The following is a 26,793-nucleotide window of genomic DNA, read 5'->3' as shown; positions in this document are numbered from 1 at the left end:
CGAATACACAACTCATACATACTTACATACTGTACATATAGATACATACATACATACAAACATACATATTCATATATTTATAATAAGAAATAATACATTGTTCCACAGGGTTAGGCAACGTTTTTCATTGAATGAAGTTTGAGACAGATGGGTGTGAATTTGTTGACTTAAAAGAAGTCTTCATTTTAAAAAATAAAAATAAACATAGAACAGCGCAGAAGACAGGCTTTCAGGGGAGCTGCCAAAGTGCTTTCTCTGGTCCTGACTGACATACTGACATTTTTTTTTGCTTTAAGTTTGTATAAAATGGTGAGTCCTCACACCATACGTTCAGTGGTTTTGTGTTTACACTGTCTATTGTATGTTTCAAGGGAGCGAGGGATGAGGTCAGTCATCCTGAACAACAGGAACTGCCCTCGGAAGCACAGGACTTCCTGCGTCTACAGGAAGTTGAGGGCCTTTTCAGAGGACATGCTGGATTTGACACCGGATTTAAGGCAGTGGGGTAGGATGGGGTGGGAGTAGGAACCTTCACAAGGGAAGATGTCTATAACCTCATCTTCAGCTCCTCCTATGTTCTCTCGGTGTGTGTAGTTCATCATTTTGAAATGGACACTAGTTTGATTGTAGCATACTATAATGACTTTTAAGACACAGTGTGTGTGTGTGTGTGTGTGTGTGTGTGTGTGCGCGCGCGTGTTTGAGCGCTAAAACCCATTCTATGGATTTCAATGTCAGACTTACACAATTTAACAGGATCAGCGATCTGTAATACTGTCAATGGGTAGAGCAGAACTGCTCTAAACACTTCATGCTTACATTCAACTCCGCTTACCGAGATGGCACAACAACAACAACAACAACAACAACAACAACAACTAAAGGAGGCACGCGCTGCCGCTGCGACGCTACAACATTGTCAAGGCAACAGTCCAGTGGTCGGAGAGCTGGACAGCTGTCATTAAGTGAAATTTATCAGTGCCAGCTCACTCGAGGAAATGTACTTACTTCCTCTCAGGAAACGTTTGGATGAGAAGGAACACAGTAAAAGAGAGCGAGAGAGAGAGAGAGAGAGAGACATACAGAAGGACAGAGCGCAAGAGGGCAGAGGAGAGAGACAAGCGTTAAGGCTGAAATTGTAATTGTAATGTCATACAAGTTAGTTTTTTTTTTATTACAAAGGTTAGAAATTCATGCAATACATGGAAGCAGAGTACTTTTGTATTGGGTAGTAAATTAGAACTATGCACTTGTATATAAGTGAATATATAGCCATGTTGTCTGAGGGTATTCGTGAAGGTCTGGTCTCACATGTGTTGAGCTGAGCCCATCTGCTTTCTCAGAATCTTTCACTCATCTGCTTACACACACACACTTCTGCAACTACAGTTCTAAGGAGGATGACTTGTTGACAGTCACCAGGGGAAAATTACCACACTTGCAAGTCTACAAAGTGCAATACTTTTGAAGCTTTGTGTTTATCATTGCCTTGCAATGTGGAGACATTTGGCTTTGCGATGCTTGGTGTCTCACCACATTTTTAATTTTTTGGCTATGAAAAACAAATAATAATAATAATAATAATAATAATAATAATAATAATAAAGCATTAATGTAAGAGTTGGCTTACATTTGTTCACAACTCCTCAGGCAAAGAATGTCACTTCAGGAGACAATGAATGATCTGTAAAGTTGGGTGAGAAAACACAAGCAGGTATAGCCTTCAGCAAGTCCATAATGGAACTTGGACTTTGCTCCAGGGATGACTAATGTTATGATCCTACCACACATCATGTACAAACAGCGAACCCATAGACTGGTGGTGAACTCACACCACAGGTGTAACTGTTGTGAAGGCGAAGTCTTCATGCCCAGCTTTGTGGGGAGGCTCATTATATCATGGTCCAGGTTCTGGACGGCCTTTCATATTAACCCCCCCCCCCCCCCACACCCCCCCACTACCACCCGCTTACCCACCCAATCCCTGGAGTCCCCTCATCTCATTGAGCCCCCCTCCCCTTCCTCCATGAACCCTCAGTCTTGATCAGAACTCTTATACTGACTCATGCTTACACACATTCACACACACACACAAAATGACTCTCACTCACTCACACACGCACACACTCTAACACACACATACTAACACACACACACCCAAGTCAGGCCTCATTGGGGGCACGAAAGGGCAGAGTCAGACGCAGGTGGTGCACTCCTGCATGATGGGCATGCTCTGGTGTTCATGTTTGTTGGTGCAGTGGTCCAGCGAGCTGGAGCTCTTGAGCGGCACACAGTGGTCAGTGGACCGCAGCAGGCCCCAGCAGCACAGCACGCGCAGGAACTCCTTACGCATGTCCTTGCTCCGCAGCGTGTAGATGACTGGGTTAAGCGCCGAGTTGAGCGTGGCGAAGCCGAAAAAGATGTCGGCCTTCTGCAGGATGGGGCACGATTTCATGGGGCAGGACGTGTCCAGCAGGAGGACGGTGAAGGCAGGCAGCCAGCAGACGATGAAGACGCCCAGCACGATGGTGACCGTCTTGAGCAGCGAGTACGCCTGCGAGTTGGCGGCCGTCTCCTGGTGGCTGTGGCGCACTATCAGGTAGATGCGCACGTAGAGGATGACGATGGAGAGCAGGATGATGCTGAAGATGGCCACCACAAAGAGGATGTAACGCTTGGAGTTGAGCGGCAGCACGGCCGAGCACTCTTCCAGGTCGTTGATGCAGTTCCAGCCGATGATGGGCAGGCCGCCCAGCAGGATGGACGTGACCCAGCAGGCGGAGATGAGCAGGAACATGCGGCACGTCTTGTTGGAGCCGTACACCTTGACCTTGGTGATGGCAATGTATCGCTCGATGGCGATGGCCAACAGGCTGAAGACCGAGGCGGCCAGCGCGATGAAAGCCGTGCCCTCGCGGATGAACCACTGCACGGGCACCAGTTCGAATGTCCGCGGGCCCGACAGGCAGATGTTGGCGATGTACGCCGAGCCGGCCAGCAGGTCGGAGAAGGCCAGGTTGCCGATGAAGAAGAACATGGCTGAGTGGAACTTCTTGTTGCGGAAGACGGCCACGAGCACCAGCAGGTTCTCCAGGATGATGATGCTGCAGATGACCACGAAGAAGATGCTGAGCGAGTTGAGGCTGTCCTTCTTCCGCATGCGCTCATCCAGCTCGCTCTGGTTCATGTGCTTGGCCACCAGGTAGTGCACCTGGATCAGGGTCTTGTTGTAGTACTGCGAATACTTGCCCCTCATGGCGACGGCGTGGCAGACCACGTTGGCGTGTCCTGCACTAGTCATTTACACGCGGCCTGGTTCTGGAAGGACGCCTCGGAGCCAGTGGTCATGCTTTCACCCCGGCTTGGGTGAAGCGCGAGGGTGGTGTTGGTGGGGGTGGGGGCACAATGGACGAAAGGACACGGGAGGAGGTCTCTCCCAGCGGCACGTCTTCAAAGGCCCAGAAAGCTCTAGCGGGTCACCTGTAGGTAAAAGACAAAAGAGGACACGGGTGAGGACTACAATGAAAACGTATTCCCTGCGCTCCACTGTAGTTAGTCACAATAAATGCAAACATCTGATGTGCATTCAAATTCGCAGACATAGGCGAACGTTTACAAACAAGTTACTGTTTGCCTTGAGTTTTTGGCGAACGTTTGCAAACACTCGCAAACAGTCTGAGGAGGTAGTTCTCCGCGAACATTCAGCGGAGCTGGACGTGAGCTTTGCAAAGGCAACAATGCAATTACCGTTACAATGGAATCTTAACACCAAATCGTTTAAACTCAACTGTTCAGAGAAAACATGTTCACCACAAACGTTTGTCATTGTTTGAACTGTACAGAATGCATGTCTGCTCAACGCAAATGTTCATGCAGTGTGTACGTGCAGGTGAGAAACTGGAGTGACACAGTTCAAAAAAAGACAAGAGCACCTAACACATAACCTTTAAACATCCGTTTGCAGGAAATGCATCATTTCCCACTCACTCAGCATGAGGACTTGCATGTTTCTCCCTGCAGACTCTTGTCTCTGATGAGTCAAGGCCACATTTAACTCCCTGCTGGACTGACAGGGGAGTAGGAGGCTGCTCTGTTCTCATAGGCCTCGTCAGGGCCAGTGTTGAGTAAGAGTGTTTTACCAGAGAGCTGTCTGGAATTCACCGAGCAATCCCAGACTTTATTCACACACGTCCGTGATAATCTATTGAGATTTGTGCAAGGCTGGACATCCAGTATTGTGTGTGAGTGTGAGTGTGTGACTGGTTCCTATTTCACATCCCCACACTCACACATTCAGTGGCTTTTTTAGAGACAGCAGATGAGAAAACTAGACTGTAATTGAAAACAATAGAAAATACAAAACTCTAGGATGCGACGAACACGACCCCAGCCCACTGACAATTTCCAGCCATGTCCCATCATCATCATCTTTAGAATGTAACCAAAATTAGCTTTTCATGGCCTAGTTGTAAAGTTAAGCCTTGTCAGTGCCAGTTTTCACACAGTGACAAACAAAACCCTCTTCTACAAAAACAACTATAAAGACTAGTGATCTTTCAAACGTAACGGTTCTTATCAAACTATGCTGAATTACACAAAAATTCTACTAAATACCACGAGTAAAATGGCCTTCAAAATTATAGGTCCTCAATTACTACACTACTTCTACTACCACCACCATCACCACTACTATTACTACCACCACTACTATTACCACTACTACTACTACCACCATCACCACTACTACCACTACCACCACTACTACTATTACTACCACCACCACCACTACTACCACCACTACTACTACTACTATTACTACCACCATCACCACTACTACCACCACCACCACCACCACTACTACTCTAGTCCATCTACCATGTTGCTTCCAGAGCTCTAAAGAAAAGGGTACATTTCATCAAATATAAACAATCTTTCTCCAGGTTTGAGGACTGTACCTTTAAGGAATCACTAACCACTCTCTCTGCATGTGGTTACACTAAGTCCTTAACTGTATGTCAACATGTTTCTCTGAGGTTTCCCGGTATCTTCCCTTTTCTCCATCAGCTGAAGGAACTCCACTTTGGTGTGTGTGTGTGTGCGCGGTGGTGGTGGTGGTGGTGGTGGGGGTGGGTTAGGCATTGTCTTTTTTTCCCGGACTCTTAGCTCCCACTCTTAACTCAAGGTCTCTCGATAATGAACCGGTTACTCATTTCCTGACCTCTTCATTACAGCCAGACAAAAAAGAAACACAGGAAATCAAAAGCTGCTGTTGTCTCATCAGACTATATGAACTGAGAAAATTTCTGCTGAGAAAGACACTGATACTGTGGCCAGACTTAGCGCACTAATGGTCATTTTGCAGATACACTTGCCAAGTAAACACACTCCATATGCCAAGTGAATTCAGCACTGAAATCAGTCATAGATTCAGTAGGAAGTCCCATAATAAGCCAAGTTTGTTCAAAGTTCAGTAGCTGTTTAAGTTTGTTCAAATCTGACAGAATCCAGTGCATAGGCTAGGCCAGATTGGTTCCCAAAGACTGGGTCACGACGCAGAGGAGATTTTATTTGGGTCGCCAGCACAATTTATGTTGTGTAATAGGCCTAACTTATACCATTTAGCCAGTAAAGTTAACAGTTTTCTATTAGGATTTAGTTTGTTAACTACCACAGTCACGGCCCTCTGTACAATTTTGCATTTAGAATAGCTCTGAAACTGGGAGGCGAACACCTCGCAGAGTGGACAGCGTGGACATCATGAAACATTTCTGTGGGGCGCCTGCCATGGACCTCACAGTTGCAAAATGCAAGGGGCATGAATCAGCTTTTTTGCAATTGCGATTAAAATCTAGTTACTAAAGCAGACATCCATATACCGGACATGGCTATTCAATTTGCGTCATAGGCTGTAAATAGTTTTAATTGTAGATGTAGTCTTTAAAGTTAATAGCAACCTCCTCACATTCCTTATTATTTCGGATTTAAAAAAGTATAAAAGAACATAAAAAAGTTTGAGAACCTGTGGCCTAAAACAATGTTGTCAATCATGTCCACTTTTCAGACCAGACTCCGCAGTGGCGAGTTTTAAGACACGACAGTATTTCAGCACATAGGACTCCCACTATTCACAAAGGTCCTCATGCACTGGCAGAATTGGATAGCACATAGCCGTTGGCCTAAATGTCTATGGTAGTGAAACTCAAGGGTAGCTGAGCTTCACTGATCACGCCCATCCATCTCCACTCTCTCCTCTCCTCCCACTCGCCTATTCATCACCCCCTGCCCGTTCTGCTCTGTCATCCAAACACGCCAGGTCTCGGCCCGCAAAGCTGTGAAAAGCTCCTGACAACATTGGACAAATCCCGCGCCGTCCGAGAGACAGCCGAGAGAGCGCACCCATGTGGAATGGCATCTGGAGACAAAGGCAGGAATCTCAGACATCTGCATGACGCACACACACACACTCTCTGTCTCTCTCTCTCTCTCTGTCGCATACACACACACACACACACACACACACACCTCTTCACAAACTACACACAAATCAACAAATCACTAAAAATACACCTCTTCAAACACCCTGTACCACACACACTCACACAAACACACACACACACACACACTTTACAAAGACATGCAGTTGCACACACTGACAGGTCCTAGACACAGCTGCTTCTCTTGTGCCAATAACAAGCTGCAGACTGTTTCCTCACATGGGGACAAAGAACAATGGCCTCTTCACAACCAAGCGCTGCCCTTCAACCTGCATCAACCTCAGTCCTGTCACACACAGTACAGTGAGAAAAAGAGAGAGAGAGATAGATAGATAGATAGAGAGAGAGAGAGATAGATAGATAGAGAGAGTGTGAGGGGCTACCTGATCACACGTTAATCTGTCGAAACCGCATCATTAACTGAGACAAAGGCAGCGTTTAACCACCACTGTAAGACTACCCGTGCCATATTGTATGCAGGTAGAGTAGGGTGCAACAGGCGTTCATTGCCTTGCAAAGCTGATGCAAAAGAGAACCACACAGAGAGCTTTATACACGGCTTCTGCTGCAGGCAATGCACAAACAATCACAGATTTTGGCTTTGTTTGTACAGAGAAACCAACTTCTGCCAATTTGTGATTGACAAAGACAGAAAGAGTATAGATTTCAACAGATGCAGGAAATTGCTAAAGAAACCTCACGGTTTTTTTCCCTGTCTGATGTGTAGGCCTTTGAAGGGAAACATAAGAAACGACCAAGGCGCCAAAGAGCAAGGTGACACGTCTAGCGACTGAATCAAGAAGAGTCAGTGTGACTGAAATGAGTCAGTATGGACGGCAGAGGTTATGAGTATGTGTAGAGTTTGGATACAATCCGTCATTACGATAAGGAAGTGTTTCTCAAAGTGTGGTCCGCAAGCTATTCCAAGTGATCCGGGAACAGACGTGGTAAAATATAATATAGATGAGTTGTTTGCAATATTAAACCAACTTGTATGTAAATCCAAACAGTTCTACAATACTATAAGATATGCCAGTTTAAATCATATGAATTCTCTGACACAATAAGCAAAGTGCAAAGACAATAAGCAAGGTGGTTCAGTGAGTAGGCCTATAGTGTAGGCTAATATACTATTGAAGTAAGTCTTTTTTTTTTTTTAGCTAGGTGGTCCGTGCGTTTCTTTTTTATTGTCTGAAAAAGCTTGAGAAACACTGCGATAAGGTATTCTTATCGAGTGGCATGGTCGATGCTATGCACACGTCTGTCACGTTGTTGTGGTTGCGGAGGCTCCAGGATTAAGTCGAGAGCGACCATTCCCATGGTGATGTGACTCCTGTTTCAGATCCGCATGCGTGTGCGCTAACTCATTCTTTCAGGTTCTCACAGTTCCACTTCGCACCACATTCATTAGAGTCAGGCGCTCCTAATTTGTTTGTGTAAGGCCACTCGGAGGCCCGCCGTCACCACGGAGACCTCGCCGTCTTTCATCGGGGGATTTGACAGCGCGTGAAACTTGACGGGCTGGTTTTGCATGGAAAGCCATCTCGACGCATTCCTGCTCCTCTGGACACACACACACACACACACACACACACACACACAGCATCCAAACACGAGCATAGCTAGACAGTGACGTTGAATGTGTACTTCTGTTCAGGAGACAGTTTTTTTCCCCCCCAAGCTAACATCAACCATGTAGCCAATTGCCCGGATGAGTTCTGACGTGTCTAACATGAGAAAGCAAAAAGCAAGAAAACGCTAAAGAAAGAAAAGCTTCCTGTCTTATCATCCTTGCAGTTGCTATAGCTTGTATCTGTGGTTAAGGAACTGCTTTTGTCTGCTTGTAGACTCAATACACATACACACACACTCACACTCACATTCACACACACGCTCACAAACGTACACACACACTCACACGCCGCAGCACTGGATGTGTGTTGAGATAACAGAGTGAGATTAAGAAGTGTGAACGAGGAGCTGGTGGTTGCGGGTCGGCCGGGAAGGGAAAACACGTCGGGCTGTATTGTTCCACATGCAGAGCGTGCTGCCAGCCTATTTTAAGGCCAAAGGAAGTGACCGTGCTGACAGAACCAACATCCTGTTCAGACCTCAAAGCCCACCAAAGAGACCAAAGAGCTAAAGAGAGGTGAGAGAGAGAGAGAGAGAGAAAGAGAGACGAGATCAGAGAGAGAGTGAGACAAGATCAGATTGAGAGAGAGAGAGAGAGAGAGAGAGAGAGAGAGAGAGAGAGAGACGAGAGGAAGCTAGACAGATGGGGAGGAAGCATGAAACAAGAAAGAGAGGTAGAGCAAGCAGACTGAAGTGGTGAATAAAAACTAAAGACAGCACAGCAAGGGGATTCAACAGGTGTCATTGCTACAGCAGGAAATCACATCAGACAAGCTCGGGTGTTTTGCAATATAGAACTACAACAACTCTGTGCAATGCTTTTTTTTTTTTTTTTTTGCTCATGCAAGCACATTTCACAAAGCCAAGCTGCTTGAGATAGATATATGACTTGCTTTACATCTTGATGCTCTGCATCTTATCTTGCAGATAAGATGATTATTCCTGATGACAAAGTAAATCTAGGGATCTGGTCTGAACGGCTTGTTATTTGTGCAACTGGAAGGAAGTCGCCTGAGATGCACATGTTGTTTTGTATCAGTCAACTGCTATTATTGGTGCCACTCTATATGATGCAATGCATTCAGTTTGGGTGCTGAAACACTCAGTTCTTGTTTTTTCTTCTCTGCTCTGAGTTTCGTCCTTTTCACTCTTTCCAAAAATTGTGTGTATGCTGTTGCTGTGGTTGTGTATGAGGTGGTGCAGTATGGATGTGTAGGAGGGCGTTTTGGATGTGTAGGAGGAAAGAACGTTGTTATGGATGAAGTATTGGTCTTGTAGTGTGGAGGAGATGAAATCGTTGATGGTGGTAATGTGAAGAAGGTGGCCTGGCTGGTGTTGGTGTGTATGAGGTGGTGTTACTGTGGATGGTACTGGATCTTCAGATAAAAAAATTAAGCCTTAATAATTCTTAAAAAAAATTTTATTTAATTTTTAAAACATATCTTCATCTGGGCCCGGGTTAAACAAGTGACACTGTAACCCCCACTCCCCTACACTGTAACCCCCACTCCCCTACATCAGACACCGTCCATTTCCACCTTTTCCGTGACTGACAGCAGCACAAAGACCCCAGGTGTTGTTTGTATTTCCCGACAACACCTGATAAGCCCCAATTAGCGCTCCTCAGGGCCAGCCTGACAACCAGGGCTCCACTCAACACCTGTTACCTGGCGCAGGACACAAGTCTGCAGGCCATATCTACTTTCCCCTGGGTTCCACATCCTCTGGGTTCCACACACACCTACAGATTTCACACACACCTACATGTCACACACACACATACACCTACAGATTTCATACACACAAACAGATTTCTCACACACACACACAAACCTACACTTTCAACTCCTAACATACAAGCTATTTGCATTTCCTCAACACCCACTCAACCACAACACACACCAACAGTACACACAAAACCCTCACACTGAAACCCACATGCCCACACACGATACACAACACACACACATCCACACAAAAAAAAAAAAAAAACTCTTAAAACACACATAACAAACCATAAACACATCCACACACAAAACAAAATGTACATCCTGTCTTGCTATATAAAATGTTAATTTGTGACACTTCAATTACGAATTACAATCTTGTTTAACCACCAGTTATTAGCCTAGTGTTGGTGAGAGAACTGCTTTTCTCTCTCTCTCAATGGTCTCTTTTGCCTGTCTGTTTCTGTCATGATCCACACATGCGTCATGTAATGTTCTACAGGCCATCTATTTTCAGGCTGTCTACATTTACATTAACTCCATCTGCAGTATTGACGTGATAACCACTCCACACACACACACACACACACACACACACACACACACACACACACACACACACACACACACTCCAGCGCTCCTTCCAATGTGACCTTCCTCCCCCCACTCCCATGGATGGATACCCTTCCACTTTCCGGCTTTTAGATCTGTGTGATGGGCGTGAGAGGGGGTGTGGGGTACTAGGAGATGCCCTCTGCGGCTGCTTTTATCTCTGATTGGGTGCCCTCTGAGCCATTTCTGGCTTAATGGGTGTTAGCACGGGCCAGTAAGTGCTCCCTCTCATGCCCCTAAGCCCCAGCAACCCCCCAAACACCCCTCTCCATAGTGGGAATGTGCCCCTCTTACTAGTCTCTTTCTCTCTCTCTCTTTCTCTCTGTCCATCTCGCTCTCTGCAGGAGGTTAGCTAAAACCTCAACCACAGCAGAGATTAGAAAAGCGACTGTAAGAAAGGCACCAAATAGGAAGGAGAAGCATACTTCTGCGTGGGCGCCACAGAAACCGTGTCTCAGAGAGCAGCTTCGACTTCTCTCACTTTCGAGACCAGACGTGAGAATACGACAGCGCTGTAACATTTATTCGTCAACAGCACCACTTCTTAGTGGACTGCTCTGGTGCTCCTCTTCACGTAATATTGTGCAGGTGCCGATGTGCTTTTCAGCATCTCCGTCTGTTATGTCTGTTAAATGTCCCTCTGGATGAATGATGAATGAAGTATCTACCTATCTATTTATCTAGTATAGCATTGGCATGTTGTTACAAACACCTCATCTTTAGGCTACACTCTGGAAAACAAGGGGTCACCGCTGGTAAATAAGGCGTCACCGCTGGTAAATAAGGCGTCACCAGGCGTAAATAAAGTGTCACCGCTGGTAAATTCATAGCACAAACTGATTTTTTTGTTACATGTAGCACTGTACAGCCCTGGTATAGGTCTAGTCTTCATAATTCAGTCTTTATTATTTATAATTCACAGCATTTAGAGGAAGTGAGTCTGGGGCTGTGGAAGAAGTTAAAGTTGGAGCTGGAGTCGAGAAGGATTCGACCAGGCTGCCAGGCCTGACTCGAGTGGGGCTGTGGCCTAACAGGAAAGATCCTTGAAGCTCTGCTTCAACCCTCTCTGTTTGCGGCATTCACCCATAAAGGTTTCTCTACAAGGCAATCGTGAACTCTATCTCTTTCTACTCTGAACGATCTTCTAACACTCGTTTTGCAGAGGAGAGAAAGCCACAGATCACACAAACAACAGTTTGCTTTCACATCCTCTGTTTCGCACATCCACTCACTAGATGACTGTCTAGAGTCTAGACCGCCAGGCTCCTGTGGCTGTGAGTCTCATGGGAACATGTAGCGTCCTTGTCTGCGTGTGTGTGCACATGTATGTCTGCGTGTGTGTGTGTGTGTGCATATGTATGCAACGTGTGTGTGTGTGTGTGTGTGTGTGTGTGTGTGTGTGTGTGTAACATTAGGCCCGACGCCGGGAGCAGCATCGTCAGCAGCAGATGTTCACACCGACTCACCCTCAATCTGACAAGTCATTAGGCAGGAGAGTGATAAGGAGGGGGACAAGGAAGGTGAGGCCGAGAGAGAAAGAGAGAGAGAACGAAGAAGAGAGGAGGGGAAGAAAAGGAGATAGAGCAGAAGGGAAAGGAAACAAAAGGGAGAGGGAGATCGAAAGAAAGAGGGAGGTAGGGAAAGAAAGAATAGAAGGGTGAGGGAGAGCGAGAGAAACAGAAGGAGGTAGAGAGAAAGAGGGAGGGAGGGAGGGAGGGGGAGAGCGGGCAGGTTGCAGCTCGTCCTGTTTGCCCCAGCTGCTTCACACTGAGCTGCTAATGCTGGACCTGCCACTGGGGCTCAGGGGGACAACACCTCCCAACTGCTCTCCTCTCTTCACCCCCCCCCCTCTCTATCACTCTCTCCTTCAGTCGGTCTCTACCACTCTACTTTTTAGTCTATCAGACTGAGTCAATCTCTTGTTCTCTTTCAATTTCTCGTTTTCACTCACTCCCACTGACTCAAAGTGTCTCTCCCACTCACTCTCGTCACTCTTAATCACATGGGGCATGACCGATTACTCCACTCTGTTCACAGCCCTGTCTCTCTGTCACTCTTCCTCCTACCACACTTTCGTGGTCCCTCCCTCCGTCCCTCCTCCTTGCCTTTCACTCCTGTCTGCATTCTCTTTCTCACATGACTCTTTAACACTTTTTTTCTGTCACTTTTGTCAATCACCTCTTTCACACACACACACACACACACACACACACACACACACACACGCACACACGCGCGCGCGCGCCCTCAGGCCAACCCGCTCCCCACACACATGCACACGCACACACACACACACACACAACACACACACGCACATCTTTGCCCCTGAAGCGCCCTCAGGTCAACCCGCTCCCCACACACATACACATGCACGGCGTGTTCGATCGGCGCCAGCACACTACGTAACCATTCTAGGAAACTCCCTCGCTGGATCATTGACGTTCTCAGAGCTGATGGCGGCTGGCTTTTCCAGCTTAGTTTCCGACCTTCAGTGTGGAGGGACGGCGGCACTCCCAGCCAGGATCCCAGAGGGCCTGAGTGAGGCGACTGGAGGGAGTGTGGCAGCAGCGCTGTGCCAGGCGTCGCCTCACCAGCAGCCACACAGAGAAGCAGAAGGCTGGAGAGAGGCCTGCTGCTACCCCGGCTGCTGCTCGTGCTTGCCGTGAGATATAGGTTTCCATGGTTTGACTTGTGGTTAGAGGTGTTAAAGTGATGCTGCTCATGTTTACGTGGCCATGGTAACAAAGGTTAGTTTGGTAGTGCCTGGGTTCACAGTCAAGGGGGGTTGCTGTTGATGGTGATGGCTATATGCAGCTCTGGAAACAACCTACTTCTACTCCTACAACCTACTTCTTTTTCTTTTTTTAAAATACACCTTCTGCTATAATGCTGAGGAGTGGCAGCACTGAGCCTTGCTGGTAATAAATGCAGAGGTTAGGCCTGCAACAGATCATGCTGGTGTCCTGGCTGTCTGCTGGAGACTGTCTCCATGAGGGGTGTCATGACGACCAGATGGCCCCCTCCCTCCCTCCCTCCCTCTCCTGCCCCCTCGCTGGGGTTATCTCAGGTCTGACAGGGGACAGCTGATAGTGATGTTCGAGATGGTACAAAAACACACTTACTGACAACCTTCCAACAAACCCCCACCTCCCACATACAAGTACACATGGAGCCACCTGCAAAGTCAGAAACACACATACCACACAATTAAAACATACACATGCACAAACCCCACGCACAAACACATACAAATACAAATACAAACACACACACACACACACACAAACACACACACAGCTGACACACACAGCTGTAACACCATCTCCTTCTGCATGCATGCAAGACTCGCAGGCTTGGCTTATGCATTATCAGTTTTATCTGACAGCTCAATCTTTGCTGTGGCTGGTGGCTGAGCATCTGTGTATTGGGTAAAACATTAAGCCCATCTTTGCCTCGCACTGCCTGCCTACACACACACACACACACACACTATTTCTCTATTGTCTGACTGAATGGAAACAGAACTGGGGACATCCAATGAAACATCTTCTGAGCAAAAAAAACACTGTAGCTTGAGCTTCTCTTGTCTGATCTTCCTACTCAAAGGGAAGAATGAAAAGGTCATTTTTACCAGTGTATAAACTTCCATCTAAAATGCCAGTGCAAGAGAAACAGGAGACTTAAAATTATGCAACATTGTGTTTTTTTTATCATGCCTTCCGAATGACATCATTTTTGTTTTGTCTCAAAGTAAACGGCATATTGCACCATTTAAGAAAGAGATTTGGCATAGGCTATCACACTAAAGCAAAATCACAAGAGTGGGAGAGAAAGCAGAAATGGGGAAAATTCTGCTCACAAAAGTGGAAATTTGTGCCTATGTCAAGCTGAAAGGTTCAGACGATAGTGAATTGAAAGTAACTTGGTTGCATGGTTTTTGTGGTGAGTGCTTCTGTCTTTAGTCGTGCTGCTGGTGTCAACTTCAAAGGTGGCGTAAATGTGCCTCCATCATCACCAACGCAGCAGTAACCTTACCACCACGAGTAAGGTGGCAGCGATTAGAGGGACAAGATGTAAAGTGATTAAAAGCCGCAACCACCTTCAGAACAAATGACAAAAACTCCACCAATTCATACCAAATGTTTGTACATAGAAAAGCGATGATGAAATTGTAACTGCAAGAGCTATGACTAAAGCTCAGTCATGAGGCACTTTAGAAATTCCGTCTTTCAAAAAAAAAAAAAAAATTCTGCATTTTAGACTTAAAAATGAGATTTGTATCTTACAAAAACATGGAAACATGACTGTGATATGCGGGGCGTTGAGCGTCTGAAATGTTATTTCAGCGGGGACTTTAATCACTGCTCTGCAGGACTGGAGGAGGGAGCCAAGTACAGCCCTCCGTTACGCTAATTTACGGTATTTGGAAATTCATTATAATTTCGGCACGGGCCCATTTGAGGGAGGAGAGAAGGCAGAGGGGGCTTGTGTTTATTTCTGCTTCCTTGTAATTAAGAGAATGTAAGCCGCTCCACTCCTGACTTCCCAAACCAGTCCCTGATGGTGTTGCAGTGGGGAGACTGGTGAGGAGCAGGCTGGTTGTGTGGTGGCAGTGGTGGTGGTGGTGGCTGCACGGTGCGCCGTGGTGAAGTTGACCAACCGGCCGACCGACCGTCTCAGCGGTGGTGCTCTACGCCGTCTGTCCCCTCCGCGTGACCGTCTGGCTGTCTCGGTAGCAGCCGCCTCCGTGGCTTTTTCACGGCTGTGCTTGTTAGCTGGTGTGGCTCGGAGAGCTGGGGACGTGGAGGAGGAGGAGGAGAGGGGGAGGAGGAGAGGGGGAGGGAGGGGCTGGGGGATGGGCTCTCACAGAAAGAGGTCCCAGAAAATGCTAATAATGATGAAAACAGGGGCAACGCAGAGCCTCGAGGAGCACCTACCCCAGTGATCGACGGCTCACCCAATCTGCCCCATGGGGGGTGGGGGCAAAAGCTAACGGAAAGGTGACAGGTAGGTGGGTGGGGGCTCCTGGGTCTGGTTTCTGGCAGCTACTGTAATACATTCACCCTCCCGGCGTTCCTGTCAGCCCCCACCCCCAGGCATGCAGTTTCTAATTAGCCTGAACTATTCTCTCTCTCTTCTCTCTCTATTCTTTCTCTTTCTCTCTCTCTCTCTCTATTCTCTCTCTCTTCTCTCTCTCCTCTCTCTCTTCTCTTCTCTCTCTCTAATTTTGTGTGGCCTCTTCCTCATTCTCTTTCATCCTGCGTTTGTATTTACGCGACCACATCTCCCCTCTCTACTCGCCCCCTCTCACTGTCCCCACCCCGAACCCCAAACCCCCTCCCCACAGACATGTAAAACTCACCGCACAGATCAAAGCCAAAACGCCACAAAGAGGTGATTAAAAACTCATCGGGCAGGATTAATTTTGGAGCACTCTGAGATGACACGTTCTGCACTGCTCTTTATACTACTGTAAGTTCTTCTGACACATTCTTTCCTCTGCTGCCTGCTGAGGGACTCAAGGAGGACTCATCCTTAGGCTCTCGGACCCGTCCCTAAACCCTTAAAGGAGTACCGTCACACCTAGAATTGTAGAACCTTCAATTGTTGCGGAATGGAATCTTATGTTAGAATGTTCAAAAACCTACACCTTTTAAGGTGCGATTTGTAGGATTGTTACCGAACGTTCTGTAGGCCAAAATCAAAACACTGGTGAACGTTCTCAAGACTACCAGACGCGAGCCTCTTCTGGGTTGCCAGATGTAGGCTAATGAAGACTTAGCTAACGTTAGTTGACCTGCAGCTGCTTTAACGTTTCTCCAACCATGACCATGACCCAGCTACACAGTGAAACAGTGAAAACAAAAAATACCTCTCTAACCAACATAACATATTTAACTGAAGTTAGCGATGCAGATGAAGTCTAGCCTAGGCTACCTGTTGTGGAGAAATATGGCCAGCTCTGCGTCGGACTTGATATTCTTCGTTTGACGAAGACTTCACCATCTCAGGAAGCTCCTCCGATGTCCAATTAATTTGTTTCTTGTTTTAATTTTGGAGATTTGCCTGCCTCTCGTAGGCGTTCATGACTACAACTGACAGCTGTTGACAGTTGGCCTTTGCTAATTTGGCAACCCAAATAGGAGGACGCGCTAGCCCATTATTAATACGCTATTCTAGAATTAATCGTTCAAAACATTCCAAGAGATTCTTTTTTTTCATGGGTTTTACGGGGTTTTACAGGTTAGAGTAATGTTGTCAAATAAGCCATTACTTCAATTCATTGTGTTTCCTTACTCTCTGACAACATATGGTGATCATTTTTGGAATGGTTACAGTATATTTTTCATTATTTTCTACATACTGGTCCTTTAAGGGTTAAACTTACTCCTTATTAGGCCCTGACAGGCTCTGCTCTATTAGTTTACAGTGCCCATTAAGATCAGTAATAAAGGGCCCAATCCAGGGGGCAATCCATCGCCTCAAGTTACCACAGACATATGCAGAAGTCTGAAGGAGGAAAAGGGGGATTTTTAAGAAACCTGGCAACTTCACACAGACAGACAGAAAGATTAATTAAAAAGGTGTTTCAGATAAGAAGAAAAAAATTGGATGTAAAAAAAATCTCACTGGCAGGTCGTATTGGATTCACAGGAGCTTGTGAGGGAGCTCTGATTTGCCTGCCGGCCTGCCTAATGCTAGTGTTGACACGCAGGCAGGCGTGAGGGAGGAACTGAGGGAGATCCGGCCTCTCTTGTCTACCAAACCAGGCTAACAGAGATCTAGATCTGGATAAGGAGTTTAGAGGCCACCTCAGATTTCAGCCGTCCTTGAGCTCCTTCTCTCTCTTGTCCTCACTGTGCCGCTCCCTCTCTCCTACTCTCTTTCTGTTCCTCCCTCTCTCTCTCTCTCGCCAGGCTGGCCTCTCGTCGACACAGGAGGGGGATATCCTCTGTGCGCCATCTCTGAATGCACGTTGTGATCCCCTTTTGTCCGACTGCTGAGCTCCAATAACACGCCGTTTCACCAGGAGCTGAGCCAAGTTGAGCTGCACCCCACCCCTGCCCTCGCCCGCTCTCTGCTGCTTTATCACAGGATCCCCTGCTTTGGGGTTATGTGTCCACGTGTGTGTGTGTGTGTGTTTATGTGTGTGTGAAAGAGAGATAGAATATGTGACTGTGTGTGCACTTAGTTTTTGTTTGTGTGTGTGTGTGTGTGTGTGTGTGTGTGAGCTTCTGTGTGTGTGTGAGTGTGAGTGTGAGAAAGAGAGATAGAATATGTGTGTGTGCACTCAGTTTTTGATTGTGTGTGTGTGTGTCGGTGTGTGTGTGTGCGTGTGCGAGCTTCTGTGTGCGTGAAAGAGATAGAATGTGTGACTGTACTGTAAGTGCACTCAGTGTGTGTGTGTGTGTGTGTAAAAGAGGCTGTATGAAAAGTAGCATATAGTCAAGATCATAAATCCCCAGTGATGTCCGTGCAGAGTGTACATGAACCACATGGGACAGCCATAGGAGATGGGAATGGAAGATAAAACTCAAAGAACAAAAAGACAAGGAAAACAAGAAAAAAGGTGAAGAGAAAAAGAAAGAAGAACAATAAAATGGTAGAAGACAAGGGAGAAGTATACTATCTATAAGGGTGCCCATATAGGTACACAAAGCCATGCTGATTGCATGGTGCCCCTGATAAGCAGATCTCCTCAGGCTCAGTCTCCAACAGACACCCAAGAAAAGACGGAGAGAAATAGGAAATAAGCTATGGAGGCAGTGGGGAGCCGTGGAGATGGGCGGATAATGGCCTCCATCCCCACGTTCATCCCTCAGAGGCTTAAAGAGAGACACCTAATCTCATGCAGCCCCATCTCATTCTCGCACACGCACACACACACACTTACTCATTTACACATACACATGCACAGAATCAATCACACACACACACAGAGAGACACACACACACAAACACACACACACACACACACACACACAGAGAATCAGACACACACACACAAAATCACCCATATGCAAGCCCGTCTGGACCCAAAGACGTCCAGCTGAAAGTGTGAAGTGCTTTTATTCTCTCTGAAATTGGTGTTATTTCATATAGCTCTGTCGTGAAGAGAATGGAGGCAAAGAGGCATCTAGACAATAAAGCCTCTGTGCTTCTTAAGTCTGCCGCCGCCGCTGCTTTTTCCATCTCCTCACATAAAAATGCAGGATATGCACACTATTTACACTCCTCCATTGAGTTCCCCTTGGCAGCCGGTCAAACGCAACAGAGAAATATGGGGCCCTATACAAAATTAGATTAAAATGTCTGAACTGGTGTTTTAAGGCCGCTTAATGGGTCTGCCTCAGCACGTAACGACCCCTGATCCGGTCGATTGAGGCGAAGCAGCACTGAGTGAGAAGGAACAGTATATGAGGGATCATCCCTATACGTAAATATATAAATTCCAGCTCCCCATTCCCTCGTGGGGACGACGGAGCTCTTCCCAACGTTCTCCCCAGACCTCCCTGGACACATGAGAACATCAAATCCTCCTGAGACAGAGGACGGTCGTACTCTGTACCACACACACACACACACAGACACAGACACAGAGGGAGAGAGTCCGATCTATAGGAGTCACTTTCCCAGTAGCTTCCACCAGATAGGAGCTTAAATGGAGAGACCTGTCAATTTACTCATGGAAACCCAAACAGATCCATTGCGTTCTGCTTTGGTACACTATAGCTCCTGTGTAAATCCAGACACAGGAGTCAGTGGAATATCAATACTCCATTGGGGAGGTTCTTTTCATTTGGGCGGGTGAGGTGGTGCAGAGTGCTCCGTGTTTGGGGCAAGCTGATGTACAGAAGAGGAGATTTGATTCAGCGAGAGACAGGATGCACTTACAGTCAGTCTGCCACGAAATGGAAGGAAGCAAAGAGATAATCACATTTACCCAAAATCACATTACTAGTCGAACTGTTTACACTAGTAGTTGGGTTTTTGTGTTGGGCCTGTGTGTGTGTGTGTGTGTGTGTGTGTGTGTGTGTGTGTGTGTGTGTGTATCGTGTGTATGTTGCGGCACTGGATGGGCTGCGTGTCCTGTCTTATGCAGTCAGCCACATGCTTGTGTGAGTGAGTGGGTCTATTCCATGTAGCTTATCAGTTGTCATGGGACACCTCAGTGGTCTGTTTACTGTTTAAGTGCTAATACATTAGAGAGCTGAGCAGTCACAAGTCTCTCACAAGTATTAAACTCATTAAAATTTACAGGGCTTGCCATAAACAACAAACAAACAACCCTCACATCCCAGCCATGATATATTCATTCATTGCATAACTACATTTAGTGGAATGAATGATTTTTTAAAAAGGTTAAAAATATCCATCAAACTAGATTCTATTCTAGAAGTGATACATTGAGTAATGTCTTTTAAATAGACAATAAAGAAATAAAACTTTAAAACACCAGCATGGCCAGAGACCTTCTTGTTTGGCCCGCTCAATAAACTGCTTCAAAAAGGGGTAATTTTAATTGCATTCGTTGTGAAATCAGTTGACCTGCCTTCATGGAGGACAAAAAGCATTTTTTCTTTCCAGTAAAGTCCTCTCATCTCTGGCCAGTGAATGAGTGCGAGAGTAGTCTACATGTCCAGACAACCCCCCCCCCCCCTCCTCCTCCTCCCCACCACCACCACCTCCATCACATTCACTTCCAATCAGCAAAGCAAGAGGCTTTTGTCTTTTTCTTTGCTGATCCCCTACTGAGTTTCTCCGAGATGGTGGAGCACCCAGACATCTGGCTATTTTCATGCTAAGCGGCAGTAGCCTGAGCAGGATCTCCATCTTAGCACTGGGCTCTTTAGACATTCATGAATGTGCATTAGCATGAGGATGAGGGCCCTGGACTTATCAGAGGAGAGAGCCCGTGGTGGCTAATCAGGCTTGACACAGCTCAGAGAGCCCTCTTGAGCTTCCACTTCCTCAGGACTGCAAGACCCCCCCACCCTCCAACACACATACAACTCCCTGAACCCCACCAAGTATCACTACTGCTTCTCTGGCTCTCGCTGAATTGGACTGGGGGCTGCGGGGTGGAGGGGTCCAAAGTGACTTGGAAGGCCCATCCAGCTGCACAAACAAAGCCAGGGCAGGATATCAATCCAGAGTTGAAGAGGAGAGGAGGAATAAGAAGAAGAAGAAGAAGAAGGGGTGGTGATGGAGGGCAGTGTTGGAATGTGGCTGTGGTGGACATGTCCACATGTCGGTCTCTACCTGCTCTGGGACACGGAGAGTGCAGCTCCGGGCTGCTGACCGGAGCAGACAGCAGGGGAGTCCGACCACAACACGACTGCTTTGATTAACGGCGCAGCACACAGCACGGCACACATCCCGATCCCATCAGGCGTCCTCCCAAGGCCCCCCTTCATCCCCAACCCACCCTACGCCGCACAGTGCTGCGCCACACCGCACCGCAAATCCCCCAGAAATACTCTCAAACCCTCCTATTTCATTTCAGATGCAAAGACGAGATTTCCGCTGGCCAAACATCCGTGGCGGGCTTACAACAAAAACTTGTCATCAAACACCCACACGTCTTATCTGGCTACGTGAAAGAATTTTCAATTCCTCAAGACAGAAACTGAGAAAAAGAGAGAGAGAAAGAGAGCAAAACACAGAGAAAAAAATCAAGCTTAGCCTCAAGTTCACATGACTCACAGATATGTTTTTTTCTCTCTTTCTTGAACATCACCATAAAACATTACATCTGACCACATCCCTGCTGTCGAGCTGCCGTGCCTCTTTACATGTGGCCAGGGGCAGAGAACCTGAGCCGAGGTCCTGCCACCAGAAATGAGGGCTCTTCTCTCGGTCACTCACTTACTAGACTGACTCAAATTTGTACCTGGGAGCAGCGCAGAGGAGCAGATGAGACGAGGGACCACAGGAACAGTACCTTTTAAAGCAATCTGAGTTGGCCTGGCTACGGAGGCCTTAAATCATGTGTCCTAAAATGGCCAACTTTAATCCTCTCATTCCTCCCCCCCCCCCCCCCCCCACCACTAACTGTCAGTTCGCTAAATATTTATAAAGTTTGCCTGGGGAGCACCAGCAGTGTGTCAGAGAGTGTGAGAGAGATACAGTAGATAGAGAGAAAGAGCCTGAGAGAGACAGAGAGAGATACAGAGAGAGAGCGAGAGAGAGAGAGCGAGAGAGAGAAAGAGACAGAGAGAGCGAGGGAGAGAGACAGAGAGAGGGGGCCTAAGAGAGAGAGAAAGAGATACAGAGAGAGAAAGAGAGAAAAAAAGAGAGAGAGCCTGAGAGAGAGAGAGAGATACAGAGAGAGAGAAAGAGAGAAATTGTCCTGAGATAGAGTAGTGTGTTCTGTGTGTGTGTGTGTGTGTGTGACTGTATTCTGCTGACTGCATATTGAGGCTATATGGAAGTTAGCATCTGTTACCAAAGCATGCACATTTGCCCCATACATGTGTTCAACAGACAAGGTTTGTTTGTGTGCACATACTGAGCATAGAAACCTCTCATAAACTGTACACACCCGCACACACACTCCCTCCCTCCCTCTCTTTCTCTCCCTCTCTCTCTCTCTCACACACACACACACGCACGCACGCACGCACGCACGCACGCACGCACGCACGCACGCACGCACGCACGCGCGCCCGCGTAATCGAGTCACTGTGGCACACTGGCACTGTACCCCTCAGCTTTGGAACACTCCCCGTTCTTGGCTTGGAGACAGCCAAGCTGCAAGTCGGAGGCTCTGAGTTGGAACTTGCTCTCCAAGCAGCTCCTCAAACAGAAGGCGTTTATTTAGCTCCAGCTGCCACACCCTGAGAAAGTGTTTTTCAGGCATGGAGGAGAGGTGGGTGGTGGTAAGGCCAAGAGACAGAGAGGAAGAGAGAGGGGGGGAAGAGAGAGAGAGGAAAAAGAGAGAAAGGGGGAGGGAGAGGGATCACAGCCTGCAGTCCTGTTGCCTCTGGTACCACATGGCACCATTAATATCTCTGTGAAGGCCAAAAAGGGGGGGGGGGTGGTTAACCAGTGCCCATACGCTCTCAGAAATGGCACATATTGATTTGTGGAGCAGGAGAGAGAGTGGGGAACATGGGGTGCGTCGGGTGGGGTGGGGGGGAATCACTAGCCTCCCATTACATCCAGTTAACTCTGCAAATCCCATCAGCATCCGATTCGGCGCAGTCAGTTAGTCCCCATGCTCAGGCCTCTTTGTTCCATGTGAATCTTTTATGTGGCCTAAAATGGAGGGGGGGTGGACGCAACAAACACTCCAGATCCGGCCTTCCCATAGGATCAGCTCTGTTTCACAAGCTGGCCTCAGGAGGCCTTCCTCTGCAGCCGAAACCCAGCGGCATACACACAACACACATCAACTCTGCGAAGCATCTGCCCCGCCCAGCTTGCTTGACATGGTCCCACCCCGAGTCCCCCTACACACATACACACACACACACACACACACCAATCACGTGACCCAGCCCCCAAAAATCCCACACTTCCAGTTCCCACCGCTGGCTACATCACACATTTATTTATCCTTCCGTTACTTATACATCTGTTTATTTATTCGCTTGTTTACTTAGGGAGGCTTCCCATGCACCCTTCACAGCTCACCTCTCAAACGTGTCCAGTTACATATGTGACCCCTCGAGGAATCATCCGGTTTTAAACGGGGGGAGGAAGGCAACTTCTCAGTAGGTTTAGTCGCTACGGAGGCCTTAAGGATGGCTATTGAGCTGTGTTCATCAGTCAAATTCTCACCACACCAACAGAATAGGCTGCTGCATGTAAATGTGGTGGCTTGCATTCTGTGTTGTGTGTGAAAGCCACTGTCACTGAGGTCATGGTCAACATGGTTAATTGGCTAACACTACATCATGGGTAGTGTGTTCTGTGACTGCCTGCATATCAAAGGCTTTGCCATCTAAATCAGCCAGGTCTCCAGAGGCCAATTCAATAAATGTTATGATAACTCACTCAACCATTCTCACCTCATAATGAGGTCATGATCAATACAGGGTAATTCAAGGTTAATTGGCCAGCGGTGCATTCTGGGTAGTGTAGTCTCCGCCTGCCTGCACAGCTGGGGTTTGGGCTAGCTGGTTGGGGACTGAAGTGTGTAAAATCATGAAGAGAGTTGGCAGCGGTGGGCAGTGGCGGTGTGGCGAGTTTTGTTCTGGTTAAATGAAGCGTCGGGTCACATGACCCCAGACAGTAGGCCGCCCGTATCAGGTTCCTATCTGCAGAGCCCAGCTCCCCAGTGGAATGGGAAAGTACTGTGTTTACCAGAGAACACAACACCACCCCACCGATCAGCACTACCTCATTGTTTAACCCCCACCCCAAACACTAACTCACTCTCACACACACACACACACACACACACACACACACACACACACACACACACACACACACACAACAAATAAGCCTAGGCGACACCTCTCTCTCCTCCTCTCGCCATCATCACAGCCATCAGTGAACCTGCCAACAGTCTCATTCAACACCTGATATTCCTGCTGTCCTGCTTGTGTTTGCCCTCTCTTCTTCTCCACGCCCATGAAAACTGATGTTATCATGCTGCATCATTTGTAGTCTTTATGTGGCAATCGGCCATCCCCCCACTGTGCGCTTTCTTTGTTTTGTCTGAAGGGCCTGCTTGGCTTTTTCTTTATCGAGGTGCTTTCTGCAGGGATAACTATTTTAAGCTAAAGGGAGTGGCTCCATGATTTTCTACATATATGGGTGAGATGGAATCGGGGCACACAGCTTTTATTACTATATTGCTTGTTCTAGGGCATCTGAGTCCCGTAACCACAACATGTGCAATTTGCTAGACACACCTCTCTACCTCCCCCCTAAATACCCACCTCCACTCCACACTCACAGACATACTAATTCTGCCCGCTGTGTCATTGCTGTCCTCCCCAGACTTAAATATCCTTTTCATTGTTTCGAAGGATGATAAGTATGTCAAGAGAGAGCGGAGACCATAGTGACCCAAAATCTGTTTCTTTACAATGTAGCACATGTTGCTGCCAAGCAAGATTAAAAGTAGCAGCAGAGGTGAAAGAACTGCACATAAAGGAGTGACCTAAATTTCAGCATTTTGCATTAATCAGTCTGTCCACAACTACATAAAATGCAAAGCCACAGTTAAAACCATAAAGCAACATAAATCCACCACAGTTTATTTAGGTCGCACTGGGAGATTAAGATATTATATTAATTTAATGATTAATTTAACAATGTAGCCTATATTAGGACAGGTAGTTCTATATTAAAACAAGAAACCGCTGTTTAGTGCATAGAGTTTATCCACGCGCAATGGAATTGCCAGTTTTCCTGACCACTGAACAGATACTGGCAACAGCACTGATAGTATAATAGTCTTTTGTCTGATTAATACATCCTTAAAGAACAATGCGACCTTTACAGAGACGGATGAGCGAGTCTCTACAACACCGGGGGGGGGGGGGGGTCTTGCAACGGTCAAAAAACCATAGCGCAGCACCCCGCGAAGCACAAACCAAAGCTGCACAGTGCGGTTGGTAAATGACAAACTAGTGACTAGCCTAGCTACGTTATGTTTTCAGCCCCGGCAGCGATGACTGCTTGGAGGTTAATGATTAGAACATGGTTCACATTAAGGTACCTACAGATTACGAACCATCTGTCGCTTTACTTTTATTCTAATAATTCGTCCATGTTACCGACGGGAATTGTAACTGTTAAACTAACTGTGTTAGTTAAATCATGATAAGGGCACTGGAATAAGCATTCACTGCTGACCGATACACATCAGAGATAAGGTTATCTAGGCTAAGTTACTGACTTCTGTGGCTCGTTCTGAGGCAACGTTCATTGAAGGCGTGCAAATAACGTTAGTGAGTTAACGTACACGGGGAATGTCATGAATTGCCTTTAACACGTCTATACAATAACTTACAAACAATAAAATGTGATAAGACATTCGATTCACAAACAGGTTTCCTTTAATGTTAGCTACCGATAGTCAAGTCGACGCGCTAATATTGACCTTTCAACGTGTAACGTTAATGAGCACTGATTAGAAACAAACGTTAATGTTGAGCTTTGTCAAATTAGTTTGTTACTTTTGTGAAGGAGACTTACTTTAATATAATGTTAGGCCAATGTGTGCTACAAAGTTCATTAGAATGACAAACGTTAAGTCGAATTTTATGAGATGCTTACTTACCCCATGTGCGATACAAGATAGTCAAACGAAACGTGCTAGCCTTGTAAAACTTGACTGAAATCCTCACATCAGGCTCAGTAACGTTAGGCTATTTCCAGGTAAAGGGCGAGCTAACGTTGCGTTACCCAAAATGTAAAGTTCTGTGAACAGTCCGCACAAGGTAACGTTAATCAAAACTTTTTCCGAGCTGCGAGGGATATGTCCATTGTTGAATCTATAGCTGGACCAAGTTTCCTATTGTAAATCCAAGCACAATTCAGAGGAAAAGGCTGAACGCGTCTTCCTCCACCGGCATTAAGATAATGTGCGGCACAGAGCACTTTCTCTTTTGTTGAGATAATTCTACTCTGGCCGTCTGATTGTCCTCCACAACAGAGCTCCACATGCTATCTGAGACGTCAGGGCGGTGCGAGCAGTATGGGGCGACTGCAGGACTACACAAGTCCCACACACTTCGCACACACCACTATTGACTCATGAAAGTTACTTTTTTACAATGGATGTGATGGGGCAAAAGCGCCTCGCGAAATTCATTCTATATTTTCTGTAAACTTAGGTCAGCGATAGGGTTTAAAATCACTCTTTTATTGTAGCTAGGATCTCTCTCCCTCCAGGGTACAAATGAACTCCAGATGTTTTTCTTCATTTTTTTTTTTGTTCCACCTCCTCACTTCCTCCCTCACTCTGTGCAGAGGCTTGTACTTCTCATGCCTCTCAACTCAGCTCCCCCAGGGCTGTCCGACTAAGCAGCGAACTGGTCCCTTTGGGGGTTTCTTCAACGTAGGGGCACAGCTGTTTAACGAATTGACACACTTGGAGCATCTCTAAGATAGGCTACATGGGTGCCTTCATGAATTCTTTTTTTTTTTTTTTATCTTATAGGCAATGGTAGAAATGGCCTATTTATCAGATATCCATAAATTGTTAATACAGCCCTATACCTAAGCTACCATTTAACCTATATTTACAAAATGGCCCAGCCTGCAATAGGCTACATTTGAGTAGAATGCCTTAGATTAATGGGCTGTCAACATGTTACATCATGCCCAAGCCTTAATCTGTGGCTACATGCTCTGTTTTGAAT

The 26,793-nt window shown here is 46.8% G+C and overlaps 1 protein-coding gene across 1 annotated transcript; it reads right to left on the bottom strand.

The window, feature by feature from the left end:
- Positions 1-2,003: 2,003 nt before the first annotated feature.
- Positions 2,004-26,317, bottom strand: s1pr2 (sphingosine-1-phosphate receptor 2). The gene is made up of 2 exons (XM_076266369.1): positions 25,710-26,317; positions 2,004-3,480 (listed from the first exon to the last, which is right to left on the bottom strand). The coding sequence occupies exon 2, from the start codon at positions 3,299-3,301 to the stop codon at positions 2,195-2,197; it is 1,107 nt and encodes a 368-aa protein (XP_076122484.1). The 5' UTR covers positions 3,302-3,480; positions 25,710-26,317; the 3' UTR covers positions 2,004-2,194.
- Positions 26,318-26,793: the final 476 nt, after the last annotated feature.

This window comes from Alosa pseudoharengus, unplaced genomic scaffold (assembly GCF_046254945.1).
Source record: "Alosa pseudoharengus isolate Yale_2024_CS ecotype anadromous, Long Island Sound unplaced genomic scaffold, YU_APseudo_1.1 YU_APseudo_1.1_scf_4, whole genome shotgun sequence".
In the NCBI taxonomy this organism is placed as follows: Eukaryota; Metazoa; Chordata; class Actinopteri; order Clupeiformes; family Clupeidae; genus Alosa; species Alosa pseudoharengus.
Note: the sequence above shows the minus strand (reverse complement) of the source record. Positions and strands in the feature narration are given on the sequence as shown.

What these genes read in the sequence shown, in the direction of transcription:
- s1pr2 (XM_076266369.1), bottom strand. Translation starts at nt 3,301, where the DNA reads ATGACTAGTGCAGGACACGCCAACGTGGTCTGCCACGCCGTCGCCATG.